We start from the raw sequence: 18,635 nt of genomic DNA, 5'->3' as shown, positions 1-18,635 counted from the left end.
GTTGTATTTTATTTTTTCACTTTTACTTTAATAGCAAGGGCTCCTCTATCTGTTGTTACAGTTTTTCAGCACCTTTTATTTTTTCTTTTTTCTCTCTATTGCTAGAGATTTTTCTACTTTTCTCATACAGATATCTTATACAACAACTAAGACAGCCCTTTTAAAAATTCATTTTATATAATTATATTTAAATTTTTATCTATTTTTATTTTATATTTCCTCTGAGGGCATTGGTCTGGCTGTGGGGGGGGGGGTGTTATGGCATTTGTCTGGCTCAAGAAGGCCAAGAGCTTGTGGTCTAGGGTGTCCTTCTAGTGTTGACCTTTGAAAGATAGTACTGGTAGGTCCCCACTGAGACATACTACTGACTTTTCTCTATATTTGGAGGAGGTAGGGTCTTGCTTTTGTCCAGGCTGATAAAGAGCTCCTGACCTTGAGAGAAACCACCCAGTCTGCCTCCCAAGCCCTTGGAGTTTTCAGTGTGGGTCAAAGCACCCTGCCATATACCACAATTTCTCCTGTCTCTTTCTATCCTTCTTCTTTCCCTTTCTTCAGTTCTTTCCTTTCACTCCTTCCTGCCCCTTTTTAAATCTTTTTCTTTCCTTTCTCTCTTCTTGCTCTACCCTTTCTCTTCCTTTTGGCCTTATGCCAAAAGGCCACTTCAACACCTAAGCTCAGAGACAAGGTAATTTAAAGTGAAGAAAGTAGTAAGAGAAAGAAGTAGGGGAAAGATGTGAACAAAAAGAAAACACACAGAGGAGGAACAAATTGAAAAATTCTAGAAATATGAAAAATAAACACAGAGCAACCCCCCCCAACGAGTCATGAGGTAGCTATCGCAGATGATTCCACCTATAAATAATTAATGGAAACAAAAGAAAGAGAAGTTAAAATATGGATGGCAAAAACAATAAAGAGAATTGACGAGAAAGTGGAAAATAATCAAAAGGAAATCCAAAAAAAGACCTAAAAAATGGATGAAAAATGTAAGAATATTTGAAGGAGACAGTCAGGGAACTTAAAGATGAAGTAGAAAGTATCAATAACAGATTAAACCATGAAGAAGAAACAATCTCAGACTCAGAGCATAAAGTTCTTGAGTTAACCCAGGTAGTTAAAGAGAGAAAGGAAGAGAGAGAAAGCAGAACGTTCACTCAGAGAATGATGAAGTTCATGAAGCATTCAAACATAAATTATAGGGATCCTTGAAAGGAAAGAACAATGTCCCAAAGGAATGAAAGCTCTATTAGAGGGTATCATAAATGAATATTTCCCAAGAATCATGAAAGATTCCAAAACACTCCTTATAAAGGGATATTGTACCTTGGGTTGTCTCAATAAATAAGAGAATCTTGAAGACACACTGTAATGAACCTGTCAAAAGTCAAGATGAAAGAGAAAATTCTGCAAGCAGCCAGGAACAAGTGCCAACTGACTTGCAAGGGCATATCCATCAGGTGACAACAGACATTTCAGGTGAAATTTCCCAAGCCAAAAAGAGAATGAGTCATTTATGTTTAACTTTCTTAAACAAAAAATTTTCAGCCCCAAGTTCTGTATCCTGCTAAACTAAGCTTCAAAATAGATGGAGAAATCAAATCTTTTACTGATATACATTGAGGAAATTCACCACAAGACCACCTATTTAGGAAGTACTTTGATCTAGTCTCCACACGCCCATCACAATGGACCTCCATCAAAGTAAACACCCAGAAACTAAAGGACAAAACCTTCCACAATGGTGCAAGGATAAAACTAAGCAATGGACTATCACAAAATAAGATCAAAAAACTTTACCACACTTACCAATTTTCTCAATAAATGTAAATGGCTTGAATTCCCCACTGAAGAGACACAGGCTGGCCAACTAGATAAAAAAACACAAGGCATCTATATATTTCCAAGAAACATACCTAACTTTGAAGGACAATGAGTGAAGGGTTGGAAAGACTCAGTGTAAAGGGTTAGAAAATAATATTTTAGGCAAACGAAAATCCTAAGAAAGAAGGGGATTGCAATCTTACTTTCAGATAAAAGTAGATTTAAACCAACTAAAGTTAGAAAGACAAAAATGGCCACTTCATACTGGTCCGGGGAACAATACAAAGGGATTGTATTTCAATTCTAAATAATTTATGCACCCAACTTAAATGCTCCCAGATTTATGAAATAGACCTTAATTGGTCTGAAGACAGCCCGTAACACCATAATAGCTGGGAACATTAACACCTATCTGATAGAATTGGACAGATCCTCTACAGAAACTAAACAAAGATACAAGGGACTTAATTAAATGTGACCCTAGAACAAATGGGATTAATAGACAAATACAGAACACACCATCCCAAACCTAAAAAATATATGTTCTTTTTGGCAGTCCATCGAACATACTCCAAAATAGATCACATCCTAGGACACAAATCAAACTTCAACAAAATTAAAAGGATTAAAATTATACCTTGTATCCAGTCAGACCACAAGGCAATTAAGGTAGAACTCAACTGCAACAAAAATTTTCATTTTCCTCCCCACACAAAGACATGGAAACTAAACAACCTTATGCTGAATGACAATTGGGCCAAGGAAGAGATAAAGGAAGAAATTCTTGAATTTCTCAAATATAACAATAATGAAGACACAAATTACTAAAACCTACAGTATACTACAAAACCAGTCCTAAGAGGGAAATTTATCATGCAAGATGCCTATCTCTGAAAAAGACAGAACACATCAACAACCTAAAGAATCATCTTAAGGAAATGGAAAAAAGCCAATCCAACCCCAGATCCTAGCTGAAGAAAAGAAATAACCAAAATTAAATCAGAAATCAATAAAATTGAAAACAAAAGTATCATTCAGAAAATTAATGAAACAAAAAGTTGGTTCTTCAGAAAGATAAATAAAATTGATAAGCCTTTGGCCAATTTACCAAGAAATAGAAAAGTAAAATTTCTAATAACCTGAACCAGAAACAAAAAAGGGGAAGTAACAACAAACACCATAGAGATACAAGAAATTATCTCTTAATACTACAAGAAACTCTACATCCAGAAATTTTACAACATAGAGGAAATGGACCACTACCTGGAATCATACCATCTCCCTAGACTTAAGGAAGAAGCAGATCTCTTGAACAAAACAATATCAAGCACTGTGATCAAAGAAACAATAAAAATCTTTCAAGAAAAAAAAGCCATAAACCAGATGGCTTCATACCAGAATTCTATCAAGCCTGTAAAGAAGTACCTGTAGCTATACTACAGAACCTATTCCAAAACATGGAGAAGGAAGGAATCTCCTCTATCACATTTTATGAAGAAAACATCGCCTTGTTACCAAAACCAGAAAAGGACCCAACTAAAAAGGGAAATTACAGACCAATTTCACTAATGAATATCAATGCAAAAATACTCAACAAAATCTAAGCTAATAGACCGCAGCTACACATTTAAAGAGTTATTTATCATGATCAAATAGGCTTCATCCCAGAGATGCAAGGCTGGTTTAATATACACAAATCCATAAATGTAATCCATCATATCAAAAGAAGCAAAAACAAAGACCATATGATCCTCGCAATTGATGCAGAAAAAGCATTTGATAAAATTCAGCATTCTTCTCTAAGAAGAACACTTAAAAAGACAGGCACATTTCTTAAAATGACTGAAGCATCTATGACAAATCCATAACCAGTACCATAGTCAACGGAGTAAAACTGAAAGCTTTTCCACTTAGAACTGGAACCAAACAAGGATGTCTTCTATTGTCACTACTATTCAACATAGTGCTAGAAGTTCTAATCAATGCAATCAGGTAAGAGAAGGATATAAAGGGCATCCAAAGCCAATGATATAATCTTATATTTAGAGAACCCCAGAGACTCAACTACAAGACTCCTGGAAATGATCAAGAAATACAGTAACATCTCAGAGTATAAAATAAATGTCCACAAATCAGTAGCCTTTTGTATATGCCAATAGTAACCACATTGAGAAGCTAATCAAAGACTCAATTCACTTCATGGTAGCTTCAAAGTAAATCAAATACTTAGGAATATACCTAAAAAAAGAGGTGAAGTACCTCTACAGAGAGAATTATGAAACCCTAAGAAAAGAAATAACAGAAGACATTAACAAATGCAAGAACATACCATGCTCATGGCTGGGAAGAATTAACATTGTTAAAATGTCTATACTACCCAAAGCAATCTATAGATTTAATGTAATCCCCATTAAAATACCAATATCATAATCTGAAGAACTGGAAAAAATAGTTCTTTGTTCCATATGGAACCAGAAAAACCCCACATAGCTAAGGCAATTTTTAGTAATAAAAACAAAGCCAGAGGCATCACTCCATTAGACTTTAGGCTATATTACAAGTCCACAATAATCAGAACACCATGGTATTGGCACAAAAATATAGACATAGACATATGGAACTGAACAGATTTAACCAAGAGATAAAATCAGTTTCTTATAGCCATCTGATCTTTGATAAATCAAACAAAAGCATAAACTGGGAAAAAGAATCCTTATTCAATAAACGGTGCTGGGAGAACTGGATAACCACATGTAAAAGATGGAATTTTGACTTGCACTTTCCAGTTATAAAAATTGACTCAAGATGGATAAAAGATTTAAATCTAAGACATAGAAGAACATGTGGGAAAAACTCTTGAGGATGTTGGCCTTGGGAAAGATTTTACAAAGATTTCAGGGCAACTGCAACAATAAAAATAAACTTAATTAAAATGGACTTAATTAAATAGGATTTAATTAAACTGAAAAGCTTCTGCACAGCTAAGGAAAGTGAAAAGATATTTGCATGTTAAGAATCTGACAAAGGCTTATACTAGAATCTAGAATAACTAGAATGTATAGAGAACTCACATTAATCAACAGAAAAAAGCCAACAATCTCATCCATCACTGGGCAAGAGACATGAACAGAAACATCTCTGAGTAAGAAAATAGCTAACAAACATGAAATAATGCTCACTATCCCTAATAATGAGAGAAATGCAAATCAAAACTATCCTGTGATATCACCTAACCCCAGTGAGAATAGCTCACATCACAAAGTCCCAAAGCTGCAGACAGTGGTGTGGATTTGGAGAGAGGAGAACACTTTTACACTGTTGGTAGGAATGTAAACTACTACAGCCTCTTTGGAAAGAAGTATGGAGAATCTTCAACTCAAATTAGACTTTCCATTTGATCCCACAATCTCATTACTAGGTATCTACTCAAAAGAAAAAAAATCATTTTATCATAAGGACATTTGCATTGGATTGTTTATCACAGCTCAATTTACAACTGCCAAAATGTGGAAACAACCTAAACGCCCATCAACCCAGGAACAGATTAACAAACTGTGGTATATGTATATCATGGAATACTATTCAGCCATAAAAGGATGGAGACTTTACATATTTTTTATTAACTTGGATGGAGTTGAAACAAATTTTTCCTAGTAAAGTATCACAAGAACAGAAAAGCAAATATCCAATGTACTAAATACTAATATGAAGCCAGCAGACAATCTAATACAGGCCCACATTAGAGAAAAACGCAATTCAATTCAAGTTGGATGGAGAAGGGGTGAGAGAGGGAGGAGATTGGTGTGTTCCCACTCAATGGGCACAATGTAAGGGTGTATGGCACATCTTTTGGGTACAGGACACAACTATAACAAGGACTCTACCTAACAAATGCAAATATTGTAATCTAGTTGTTTGTACTCCATATTAAGCTGAAATTAAAAAGTAAATGAAGAATAAACATAAAGAACAAATGAATAAATAAATAAGACACATGTAAGTTGGGTGCAGCGGCTAATGCCTGTAACCTCAGCACTTTGGGAGGCCAAGGTAAGAAGATTGCTTGAGGCCAGGAGTTTGAGACCAGCCTGGACAACATAGTGAAATCTTGTTTTTACAAAAAATAAAAGTAAGAAAATTAGTTGGGCCTGGTGGCACAGGCCTGTAGTCCTAGCTACTTGGGATCTGAGGCAGGAAAATCCCTTGAGCCCAGGAGTTGGATGTTACACAGCAAGGCTATGATGACATGACTGTACTCCAATCTGTGCAGAAGAATGAGTCCATATCTCAAAAAAAAAAAAAAAGAACAAAACACATGCCCCATAACCATTTGGTAAGTTCTGCGAATAACTTTTACCTTTTACCCTCATGCAACTAAAAATAGACATAATCAACTTTGAAATTTAAAAAATAAACTGTTTACTGATACTATTTCTTCATATTTCTTGTGATCTGCTTAAAAGTTAAACTATATTGTCAATTACATGAATATTCAATTTACAGATGAAGAAACTGAGACACAGAAGAATTAAGTAACTCATCTTCAGCAACATCAACAACTAGTCTGTTCTATTGATGAGATAATTTATATCTGAATATCTTTTGTTACAAACAGATTATCAGGAAATTTGTAAATGTTCATTTAAAGTTAAAACTCTGAATTCTCTACCATCCTGTCATCATTCCGAGACTTCCCCTAATCGAGCCTATATACAAGTGGGCTTTGCTTTTACTCTCTCTCCTCCTCACTCTCCTCTTCGCTCTCCTCTTTTTCTCTACTTTTTCTCCCCTTTTCTCTCCTTCTTGGTGCTGCTCTGCAGCCTCCCTGCCCCACCAATAAAGATCTTTCATACAAGCAAAAAACAAACAAACAAAAAAACCCTCTGAATTCTAAGTGCTGTTCTGCAGTAAGATAGTGAAAAAAACTAGGTTAGATAATCTGCTCATCAAATTAGTAGCAGCTTAAAATTTAGCACTTGTCTAAAAGTACTTTTTAAGTAATCTTACCTGTGAAAAACTAGAATATTCTTCAGACACTGCATTTTGAAGTTTTCCAATGAGCGTCTGTAAAGGCTTTGCTTTACCACCTAAAAGATAATGCATTAAGATGTTCAATTTAAATATTTAAGTACTATTACCATATTTAACCCTACATATCAACTAAAAGCTTTCCTGCAATAAGGTTAGTTTTAAATTCTTTATTTCTTTCAAAGTTATTTTCCATTGCTCAATGTTAACTGTCTCAGAATACTGTAAGATTTTTCAAATTCTATTCCACAAGACGTTATAAGGCAGTGACTTTCAATCTCTTTTTATACTATAACCCAACATAAGAAGTATCATAAACTATTATATACACCCATGTAAAACTGAAATTAAAATTTCAATAATCAGTATTTACTTTTCTTGCATGCTATGTAATGCAGTGTTTTCTGTCCTACTTTCCTTTTAATTTTTTCTTTTTCTTTCTTATTTTTTTGACACAGTGTCTTGCCCTTCCCTCTGTTGCCTGGACTAGAGTTCAGTCCAGGTACTACAGTGCACGCACAGCTCACTGGACCCTCTAACTCCTATGCTTAAGCAATCCTCCTGCCTCACCCTCCCAAGGAGGCAGGTCTACAGATGCATATGCTACCATGCCTGGCTAATTTATCTGTTTTTGTAGAGATGGAAACTCGCTTTTGCTCAAGCTGGTCTCAAACTCCTGAACTCAAGCAACCTCATACCTCGGCCTCCTAGACTGCTTGGATTATAGGCATGAGCCATGCCATTCAGCCCTCTACTCTTCTATTTATATTTTAAAAAGAAGATGCTAGTCATTACTCACTAAACTGACTTTATGACTCATCAATAGATCCATTAATTGACTTGTAGTTTAAAAAACACTGGATAGACTATTTGAAGATATGAATTAAAATAATACATGTTTAAAATTCTAGTAAATTCAAACTCCAAAACTCCTAATGTGAAAAAGTATGGTATTCTTGGCTCGGCGCCTGTGGCTCAAGCGGCTAAGGCGCCAGCCACATACACCTAAGGTGGCGGGTTCGAATCCCCAGCCCGGGCCCGCCAAACAACAATGATGGCTGCAACCAAAAAATAGCCAGGTGTTGTGGCGGGCGCCTGTAGTCCTAGCAAATTGGGAGGCTGAGGCAGGAGACTCGCTTGAGCCCAGGAGTTGGAGGTTGCTGTGAGCATGATGCCATGGCACTCTACCCAGGGAGATAGCTTGAGGCTCCGTCTCAAAAAAAAAAAAAAAAAAAAAAGTATGGTATTCTTGTTCCAGCCTCTCTTAACTTCTTACTCTGCTCAATAGAGAAATTTCATTGGAAAAACTTAAAAACCTCCTCATTCCCATAGGCAAAAGTAGAGGCCTCGAGCTACCCTAAACCCAAGAAGCCTTGTTCTTTAACTGTGTGATGAAATAATCTATTATCTATAATCTATTATCTATCTATCATCATCTATAATCTATTAAAGATAAAAGTTAATTATAACTAGTTCATAAACAGGTTCCTTTTCTTCAACTGTAGGTCCTCTAAACGTTGCTGCTTCCCATGGTGCCATCTTAAGTCTTCTGGTTCTCTCTCTCTCATCTCAGATAACTTCCATGTTGATTCTAAATCTTTTATCTAGAACCCACTGCTCTCTCCTCAGTTTCATACTTCTATGTTCAACTGCATACTGGACATTTCTTTTTCAATGTCAATAGGTATTCTTATTCAATATTGTCCAAACGGAATTTATTATCTTTCCCACAAATCTGTTCCTTGTCCTCTTTGTGACTGGACTATCCTCAATTTAGTTACCCAAGTTAGAAATTTGGCGATCATTCTTAATTCCTCCCATTTTTACTGCTAATATTAGCTGGAGACTAGAGCCTACTTCTTAAACTTAACTTTCCTTTCCATCTTCACTGACTCTTAGTGCAATATCTCATTTATTGGCATTACTCCCAAAGTTGCAGACCTGTTTTCCCATCACTAATCTCACTTCTCCCAACCCACGCCAATGGTGTCATCTTAAGTAAAAATCTTACTATGTTACTAATAGCAAGTAAAAATCTTGCTATTTAAAATCCTGTAGTAGGTCTTATCATCAATAGCCTAGAACAGGCGTCCTCAAACTACGGCCCACGGGCCACATGCAGCCCGCCTAGGACATTTATCTGGCCTGCCGGGTGTTTTTGCCGTTGCTGCCTGACCTGCTTAGCAGCCGACTTGTCCCGGGGCCTGCAGTCTGGCCCTCCAATGGTCTGAGGGACAGTGAACTGGCCCCCTGTTTAAAAAGTTTGAGGACCCCTGGCCTAGAACTTAAATAAGCTTTATTCAGAGTACATAACACTTTTACTGTTTAAGCTCTTACCAATCTCTCCAGCTTTATACTTTCCTACATACTTTGTATTCTCTATTCTCAAAAACAGATGTACTGAACTGCAACCTTCCTTAAAATTCCAGCTACACGTGCCCACCACCACCTCACCCTACTAAACCTGTCAGAAAGCACTACACTTTTCTCCTTTCTTCTCCCATTCTTTTTGTTTATTCTTCTTTTTTTTTTTTTTTTTGAGACAGAGCCTCAAGCTGTCCCCCTGGGTAGAGTGCCGTGGCATCACGCTCACAGCCACCTCCAACTCCTGGGCTCAAGCGAGTCTCCTGCCTCCGCCTCCCAAGTAGCTGGGACCACAGGCGCCCGCCACAACGCCCGGCTATTTTTTGGTTGCAGCCGTCATTGTTGTTTTGGCGGGTCCGGGCTGGGGATTCGAACCCGCCACCCTAGGTGTACGTGGCTGGCGCCTTAGCCGGCTGAGCTATAGGCGCCGAGCCTGTTTATTCTTCTATTAGAGAAATAGGCAGTTTGTTTTATACAAGGTGGCCATAACATTTACGTGCACACAAACTTTACGGCCACCCTGTATATGCTTTCCTGATGAAGTGTGACTTCATATGAGAAAATGAGTCAATGATTTTAGCTTTCTCAAGTATTTAAATGAACATCCAGGCATTATATAAGCAAATGAATCCAGGACTGGATATGTAAATTATTTTCCTCTATGGGCTCTAATTGATACTTATTAGCTTCACGGTATTTAAAAGTCAGAAACCATTTACCTGTTTCTTGTGTTTTTATATTCTGTAGCTCTAACTGGTGTATTTTCTGAAGTTCCTTGATCTTTTCGTCTTGAGCAGAAATAAGCTCCTCTTTCAGACTGCTTAGAGCTTTATCTTTTTCATTTTCCATATATTCACGAACCTGATCCACATGAGTTGAATAAACCAGAGAGAGGCATATGCGTTGAGCTTCCATTTGTAGCCTTAAATCATTCTTAAAAGTAAATATAAACATTAGAAAATTTTAAAATTACACATCAAATAATTAACTTCTGTTTCATGGAATATACTGACTATAAAGGAGAATATACATGAAATGACAGTTTAAAAATTCATATAAGAGATCTGAAGTCTAATTTTTTTCTCCTCATTCCATTGCATTGATACACTTGTCTTTTACAATGAAAGTGGCACAACATCTTCATTACCTCAAGTTCATAGTAAATTCTGATATTTGGTATAGATAGTAGGACTTATTTTTGATTTTTGTTTTAAAATATTTTAAATGCAGAGAAATGAAAAGAGTAATGTTATGAACACTTACATACTTACAACCGAAATTAAGAAATACTAACACTTTGCCTTATTTTTCTTTATTCCCCTCCTCCCTACATATCTCTTTTTTGGTTTAGGAAGGAAACATTATAGACAAAACATAATCTACAAAGTTCTCATTTACTCCTTCCCCATAGGCAACCATTATCAAAAATGTGATACAAGTCCAGTTCATTTCTCATACTATTACTTCTCAACATATATAAATAATGCATTATATTTTGTTATACAATAAACACGAACTGCTTTTCTCATTCACTATGCCTCAGATTTATCCAAAGATATAAGTGAATTTATTTTAACTGTAGTATAGCATATATACCACAATTTGTCCATTTTCTTTTTGGAAAGATAGCTGAATTATTTCTAAATTTTGGATATTTCAAAAAATGCTACACTAAACACACACACACACAGACACACACAGCGTGGCCATAAAGTTCGTGTGCACTTAAAAAAAAAAAAATATATATATATACACACATATACATGTGTGTGTATATATACACCTCTCCCCTTAAGACAAATGTGCTTGTACTTCTCTAGTAGTGTTTTCTCAACTTTAAAGTTCTCAAACTTTAGTATGGATCAGAATTACTTAGAGTGCTTATTAAAGCAGGTTCCCGGCCCCCTCCTCCCGAGTTTCTGATATAGGAGGTCTAGGTGGGGCCTGAGAATTTGAATTCTGCTTGTTTCCAAGTGATCCTGATACTGTTGATCACGGGACTACATTTTGAGAACCACATCATAACGTAGATTTTAAAATGTATTAGATTTTCCCACATTATTTTTTACAGAACAGCCCTTACTTACACTGCTCTCAGAATTTAAGAATACTCACAGCCCTACATCTTCATCACGTATTTTGTTATCAGACTTATTTCACCAACCTGATGGTTAGAAAGTGCAACTTTACTATTGTTTCAATTTGTATGGTTCAAAGTACCTCTTCATGGTTATTTTGGTTTTCTATTCTGAGATACCTAACTGTTCATATCTTCTATCCATTTTTACTTCTTCTTGATATTTTTAATATATGTGGCAAATATCTGGTCCTTGTGATTAAATTTGTTTTATGGTATTACTTATAAAAATAACCAAATTTATTAATCTTTTCCTGTACTTTTTAAAGATGCTTCATTGAAAGTGCTTCCCTTTGTCAAGATCCTGTTTCTTTTTGTGTGTATGTCTTTAAGCAACTTGCAGTTATTTTTTTCCTAAAGGTAGGCTCTAATTTCTTAACTCCCCATCCCATCCCCAGTATCAAAAGCCAGGTGTCCTGAAAGCAATAATTGAATACTATAAATTTTTTTTCCTCATATGGCTTGTTCTTTCATTTCACTCAAGTCTCTGTTCAGGTATCACCTCGCCAGAGTCGTCTTCCCTGACCTACCCCACACATATGAAAAAGAACCCACACTCACCTCTGGTGGGTCTCTGGCCTCAGAACCATATTTTAATTTTCTTCACAGTACTTACTACCATCTGACACATTATACATTTTTCTGTCTTTCTTTAAATTTAATGTCCATCTAACTCCTCTAAAATATAAGATTTATTCTTTATTGCCTATTTTTGTTTACTAATATATCAGCAGTACCTAGAAAAGTGGCTGGAATGCCGATTTGTAGGGCCTCCTTACTACATTCCAAATTTCACATGCATTTGGATATGTTTCTTGGCTATCTATTATGTTCCACTGGTCCGTCTAGCCCACATGGAAGCATACTGTCTACCATGACTTTGTAGTACTAAGTCTTAATATCAGATATAATACATTTTTCTAAGACTATCTTGGCTATTCCCAGATAGTTCCTTTTCTACACCAATTTTAGAATTAGTTTTTTAAGACGTGAAAAATTTCAGAATTTTGATTCGAACTACATCGAAATGTGCAGATTAATGTGGGGAGAACTGACTTTTTTTTAACTTCATATTTTTCCACTATAAACAAGGTGTATATTATCATATAATCAGGTCTTAATGTGCTTCAGTGATTTGTAATTTTCAGAACATAATTGTGTGGGGTTTAAAGTTTTGTCTCTTTCATTCATAGCCTTTATTCCATTTCTTATTCTTGTCATATTCTATTAGCTAGAAACTATAAAATAATGTTGACAAAGTAAAGTTAGTGGTGGGAATCCTAGTCCTCCACTTGCTTTTAATGAGAATGCTTCTAAGTTTCACCATTAGAAATGTTATCTGCTGAGTATTTTTAATGAAAAACATTATCACAGGCTCGGCCCCTATAGCTTAAGCAGCTATGGTGCCAGTCACATACACCAGCACTGGCAGGTTTGAATCCAGCCTGGGCCTGTCAAACAACAATGATAACTATAACCAAAAAATAGCTGGGTGTTGTGGTGGGCGCCTGTAGTCCCAGCTACTTGGGAGGCTGAGGCAAGAGAATTGCTTAAGCCCAGGAATTAGAGGTTGCTGTGAGCTGTGATGCCACAGCATTCTACCCAGGGAGACAGCTTGAGGCGCTATCTCAAAAAAGAAAAAGAAAAACATAATCATAGTTAAGAAGTTTCCCTTCTACTCTTGATTTCCTTTAAAAAAAATTATGAGTTGTTATGTTTTTATGGATTCCTTCCAGCATGTATTAAAATGATTATATGGGGTTTTTCCTCATACATATGAATGCTGAAATTACATCAATAGATTTTTCAGATGTTGACTTTTTCTTCCATTCTTGGAATAGTTTGCTAGCTTTTTTTTAGGATTTCTACAATCACACTCATAAGTAAGATTAAGTCTATAATTTTATTTTCTTGTTCTGTTCTCATCAGGTCTTTTTGTCAACATTATACCAGCCTCAGAAAATAAATAGGCTGGTTGGTTTTTCATTTCCTCCTGTCTTTCCTTTCTTCTTTCCTTCCCTCTCCCTCTTTACTATTACTTTATTAAGCAATTACAAACTTTGAGAGGTGATAAGACTCACTTGTAAAATGGTTTCAGTCCATTTTTAGTTGGAGGAAAGGGCAGCGGGAAAACTATTACAAATTCTTTAATGGTTATTAGTTTACTCAGGTTTTGCACTTCTATTTGAGTTAATTTTGATAATATATATTCTCTCAGAAAACCATTTAGTTTTGGCTTTTTAAAAAATTTAAATGATGTTTGACATTTTTAGGAGTAATCACCACATATTACAAATGTAAGACAATCCCAGACATTTAACAAGGCTTTAATGGTTAAACAATTTTAATTTCTAGACTCTATTTAGGCTATTGAATATGTAAAATATCTCTACATGTGACATAAGATCATAAATACGAATAAAAAGAGAATTTTCCAATGGCTTCCTACTATACCTAGAACAAAATCAAAACTTCTTACAAAGTCTATAAGGCTCTCCAAGGTCTGCTCTCTTCTTTTTTCTTTAAACTCTTCTTTTATTCTTCCCTTTTCTAACCTCAACTGCACACCCTTCACTCTGTTCCTCAAACTTACGCATGTCTTTAAAATTGCTCTAATTCCCATGTAGCAGGCTCCACCCTCTCCCTCAGATCTTGGTTCAGACATCACTTCCCTCAAAAAATTGCCCCAGGAAATTCCCTTTCTTGTCCACCATATTTAATGTTGCTGCCACCATGTCCCCCTTAGCACAGTGGTTCTCAACCTTCCTAATGCCACGGCCCTTTAATACAGTTCCTGTGGATCGCAACCCACAGGTTGAGAACTGCTGCTCTAGCACATTATCTTATTTTATTTCTTCATATAATTTATCACTATTTCTAATTACTCATTCCATTATCTGCCTGCCTCACTAGAATATATGCTGTTCAAAACCAGAAACCTTTTCCCTTTTGTCACTATGCTCTTACACCTTGCAAGAGATTCAATAAATATTTGTTATATAAATGGAGAAACACATAAAACTTTGGTTAGTATCATTATACTGTAGATACCCAGTAGAATTTCCTTGTTACTTCTATACTAATATCAGTATGTGGTAAATATAAATTGTCGAGAGTGATCTGGTATTACTCATTATACACATATAATTCTTTAACTGAATTTAAAGCATATATTGTATTTTCCCCTTTGGGTATAACAAGACTTTGAAAAAACTATTGGACTTAAATGTTTTATTTCCCTAATGAAAGATAATTTCATAATTACCAAACCGAAAAAATCACTAAAAAGCTTAAGAGTTCACTTTTAGTTGTAGAAACTTAAAAATACCAGTATAAAATAAAAACAATCTGAAACCAACCTTTAAGATTACAACAAAATAGTACGAAATCAAATAACTTTTCTAAAGCTGACATTCTCAACACAGTCATTTAAACTCTCATCTTTCCAAAGAAAATGTGAAACCATTATTATGTTTTATTTGCTGAGAATATACAATATAGATGAACTGAAAGAAAAGCATAAATGTTTAATGAAAAATAAATAACAGGCCACATGATTATCAAGCTCACTTTAATACTCACAAGGATGTGAACTATAGTTTATCAAAGTGAAGATTCTTAGTCTGAAGCATGCGTTTTCATTGTGCTTTACTATGTATAAAGAAGTAACCATACCTGTTCTGATTTAAGTACACTGAGTTCCCTCTGAAGTTGATCATTTTCACTGGGTTCACTCGCCCACGGTGATGAGTCATCTGTTACTGATGGCAAATCATCCAAAAACAACTGTTCTTGCTTTTCTTTTCTCACAGTCATATTTTCAAAAGGCAGTTTATCTGTAGACGTTATTTCTGATTCTTCACCAAACCCTTTATGTATTTTAGAAACGGATCCTCCAGAATCACTGCTTGTGACAGTCACTACTCCATTTATTAAAGAGCTCGGCTGAACATCATGTACATTTACATTTTCTGCCCTGTTATTATGGTTGATTATGATTTCTAGCTCTCTACATCTTAATAGAACTTGTTCTTTCTCTTGCTTTAAAGATTTAACTTCTTCACTTAGAAGACTAATCTCACCGTGTTTTTGTTCCAATTGTTCAGAAAGATCAGACAGTCTCTTTGAGAGCTCTAATTTCTCTCGCTTGGTTACCTCAAGTTTTTCCATGAGTTCTGTTGTGTCTTTCTCTACAACCTCACCGGTTTCCCCTGGTTCTGCTGTAAAAGCCTTGTCATCAAACACAAAACGCCTCATTTTCACTGCAGTTGGATCTGTTTTTTGCAAATGAAGCTCTTCATTAAGTGCTTTAAGCTGACTTTTATACTCTAACTCTTGTTTATTTTTACTGTCTTCTAAGTCATCTTTTACTTTGAGAAGGCAAGTATATTCCTCCTGTAACTCCTGATAGTTAACTTCAAAGTTCTTTTCAGCAAATGAAAAAGTGTTCCTTTGCTTTTCAATCTCTTCATTTAGCTGAATACACTGTTGTTTGAGGTCCTCGTTTTCCTCTGTAAGTATTTTTATTTCTTTTTGCCAGTTACAGTCTTTGGGCATAGACTTACTGGAGTCTATGAAAATCAATCTTTCTTCTTGGTTAACAGGAGTATATATTTTCAACATCTCTTCAAGGGCTTTCTTTTCATCTTTAAGAATGCTATTTTCCATTTCAAGTTGTGCAAACTTTTCTTGAAGGTCATTCTCTTTCTCCTTCATTTGTTTCTCCAATAATTCTGTTTTAAGTTGTAATTCTTGAACTTCTTGTTCAAGTGTACCCTTTTCCTTTTCTTCTTGTCTGAGTATTTCAATTTCTTTTTGAAGTTCATTGATTTGAAGAGTCATTTCTTCTGACTTTGAATTCACAAGGGACTGCTGTAAATCTTTTAGCTTTGATATTTCCAAAATTAATTGATTTTGCTTAGTTATCAAATTATCTTTTTCAAACTGCATGGTTTCTATCTTTTGACTCATTTCATTCTGTAAGCCATCTATCTGCTGTTTATAGTGAATGCCTAAGTTATCCTTAAGTTTTTCAATATTTACTTGATGTTCAATTTCTAAATCTTCCTTCAATTTGGAAAGTTCTTCTTCATGACTAAATAGAAGCTGTGTTCTCAGACGCTCTAATTCAGCTTCTTGTGATTCAGCCATTCTGTCTAATACAGCATTCTTTTCTTTTTCTAACATTTCAAGTTTTATCTTGTAATTTGTGACCTCTGCTTCATGTTTTAATTCTAGTTCCTTCCTGGCTTCAGAGGCAGAAACGATTTCGGCTTTCAAATCTTCCACTGTACTAAGGGCCTTACGTGCTTCATTCAGTTTACTTTCTTGTTCAGCTATTGTCTGTCTACCTCTCTGAATTTGGTCCCTTGAAAAACTCAGTTCTTCAAAAAGGTCTTCCAGCTGTCTCTGTAAATCGGACTTTTCTCTCAAAACTACTCTGAGTTCTTCTTTAAGTTTTTCCTTTTGAGAGTTAGTATCTTGCAATTTTACATTCAGTTCATTTATTGCCACATTCATTAACTTTATCTGATCTTCATTAACTGTAATATGTGGATAAGACCGCAAAGCATTCTCCATTTCTCCCTTATGTTGTGTTTTCAGCTCCTCTATTTGTGACATATGTTGTTTTATTAATTCTTGTTTCATTTGCACTATCTGCTGCCCATACATCTCATCCAGCTCTGCCCGGAGTTGTTCTAACTTTCTTTGTGTTTCCTGTTCCATCCTTTGTACTATGTCAGTTTCAAATTGACTATCTTTATGATTTCTCTTCTGAAGTTCTTCCACTGTCCCCATTAACTGTTTTACTTCCTCAGAACACTGTCTTTCTTTTTGCTTACAATTGGTCAGCTCTAATTTCATGTTTTTTATCTCTTGGTTCTTTTGTACAACTTGCTCTTGTAATTCTCCTAGTAATTTATCAGTAGCTGTTACTTTATCCTTTAGCTCAAGAGTTTTTTTTTCTTCTTCTGTTATTTTTGTATTTAATTCTTCAATGATTGCCTCTTTTTCCTGTATTTCTTTTTTATTTGAGTTTTCCACTTTTTTATCTTGTTCCTTTAGGGGGAAAAAAAAAAAGAAAATGTAAGAAGGGCATTTTAAGCTCCTGGCAACTTCTACCACTTAATCTTATTACTAAACAAATGATAGAAGCCCTCATTTTCCATAATTCTATAAAAATTGTCAGGCCTCTCCCTCAATTTTTCCCATGATAATAATGAAACCCAGAACTTGTGTACTCACACCACTTGTGAGCAAACACTATAGCAATTTCTGTCTTCTGGGAAGAATTTTCTCTTACATGACTATGATTAAAATTTTTATTTAAAAATTCAGTCTGACTTACATGTTTCTAAACCATTACATTCTCATTTTTCTTACTAGCTGATCAACATTCTAAGTCTTTAGTATTTTCCGTTTTTGAGACAGAATCCCACTCTGTCACCTTGGTTAGAGCATAGTGCACTGGCATCATCATAGTTCACTGCAAGCGCAAAATCCTGGGCTCAAGTGACATCCTCTTGCTTCAGCCTCCAAAGGAGCTGAGACTACAGGTGTAAAGTGCTACACCAAACTAACGTTTTTGAGTTTTAATAAAGACAGGGTCGCACTCTTGCTCAGGCTGGTCCCAAATTCTTGACCATGAGCATTCTTCCTGCCTCAGCCTTCCCTGAAAGCTAGGATTCCAGTGTGTTGTCACCACCCCTGGCCCAGTATTTTCTATAACTAGTAAAAGTACTACATACTATATATCTAGACACTTCAGAAAGATGTCTTAAAAATAAATCAAGTTTCCTTCCATGTGTTCTGGTGATGTGAACATTTTTCATGGTCAAGTGTTATAAAAAGAGAAAAACAACAACAGCAAGTATAGATTTCTATAGGTTTGCCTTAACTTCAGTTGGGGCTCTTAAGTAAAAAAAAAGAAAAAAAAATTAGGGGTATGTAATAATTAAGTGACTGAATTTCAAGTGATATCTAAGATAGCTATTCAAATTGTGGATATTAATTCTTATTTGACACCCTATTTTAGAATTGAGATAAGGCTAAACCCAGGCCGTGGCCAAGGCATAACTGTTATCATAATTATTTCAATATAGTCAGGGCTCAAAGTTCTGGCTTAGTTACTTAATTGCCTCTGTAGTCCCCAAAACAAATAAATATAATTCCACAGAATGGATCAGATATAAGTAGATAAGTAAAATTACTTTAAGGAGAGAGAAATCCCACTCAAGAAGAACTTGAAAGCACCTTAAATAATATGTAACTTTTTTTTTTTTTT

At 35.4% G+C, this 18,635-nt stretch overlaps 1 protein-coding gene across 1 annotated transcript in view; it reads right to left on the bottom strand.

The window, feature by feature from the left end:
* AKAP9 (A-kinase anchoring protein 9) overlaps positions 1-18,635 on the bottom strand; it is a 171,481-nt gene that overhangs the window by 99,853 nt on the left and 52,993 nt on the right. The window contains exons 8-10 of the mRNA XM_023507496.1: positions 15,026-17,410; positions 9,933-10,146; positions 6,829-6,908 (exon numbers count right to left, since the gene is read on the bottom strand). Coding sequence (XP_023363264.1) covers positions 6,829-6,908; positions 9,933-10,146; positions 15,026-17,410 — 2,679 coding nt within the window. The remainder of the gene's footprint in view (positions 1-6,828; positions 6,909-9,932; positions 10,147-15,025; positions 17,411-18,635) is intronic.

Source organism: Otolemur garnettii, unplaced genomic scaffold, assembly GCF_000181295.1.
Source record: "Otolemur garnettii isolate 467f Iridium unplaced genomic scaffold, OtoGar3 scaffold00005, whole genome shotgun sequence".
Taxonomy (NCBI): Eukaryota; Metazoa; Chordata; class Mammalia; order Primates; family Galagidae; genus Otolemur; species Otolemur garnettii.
Note: the sequence above shows the minus strand (reverse complement) of the source record. Positions and strands in the feature narration are given on the sequence as shown.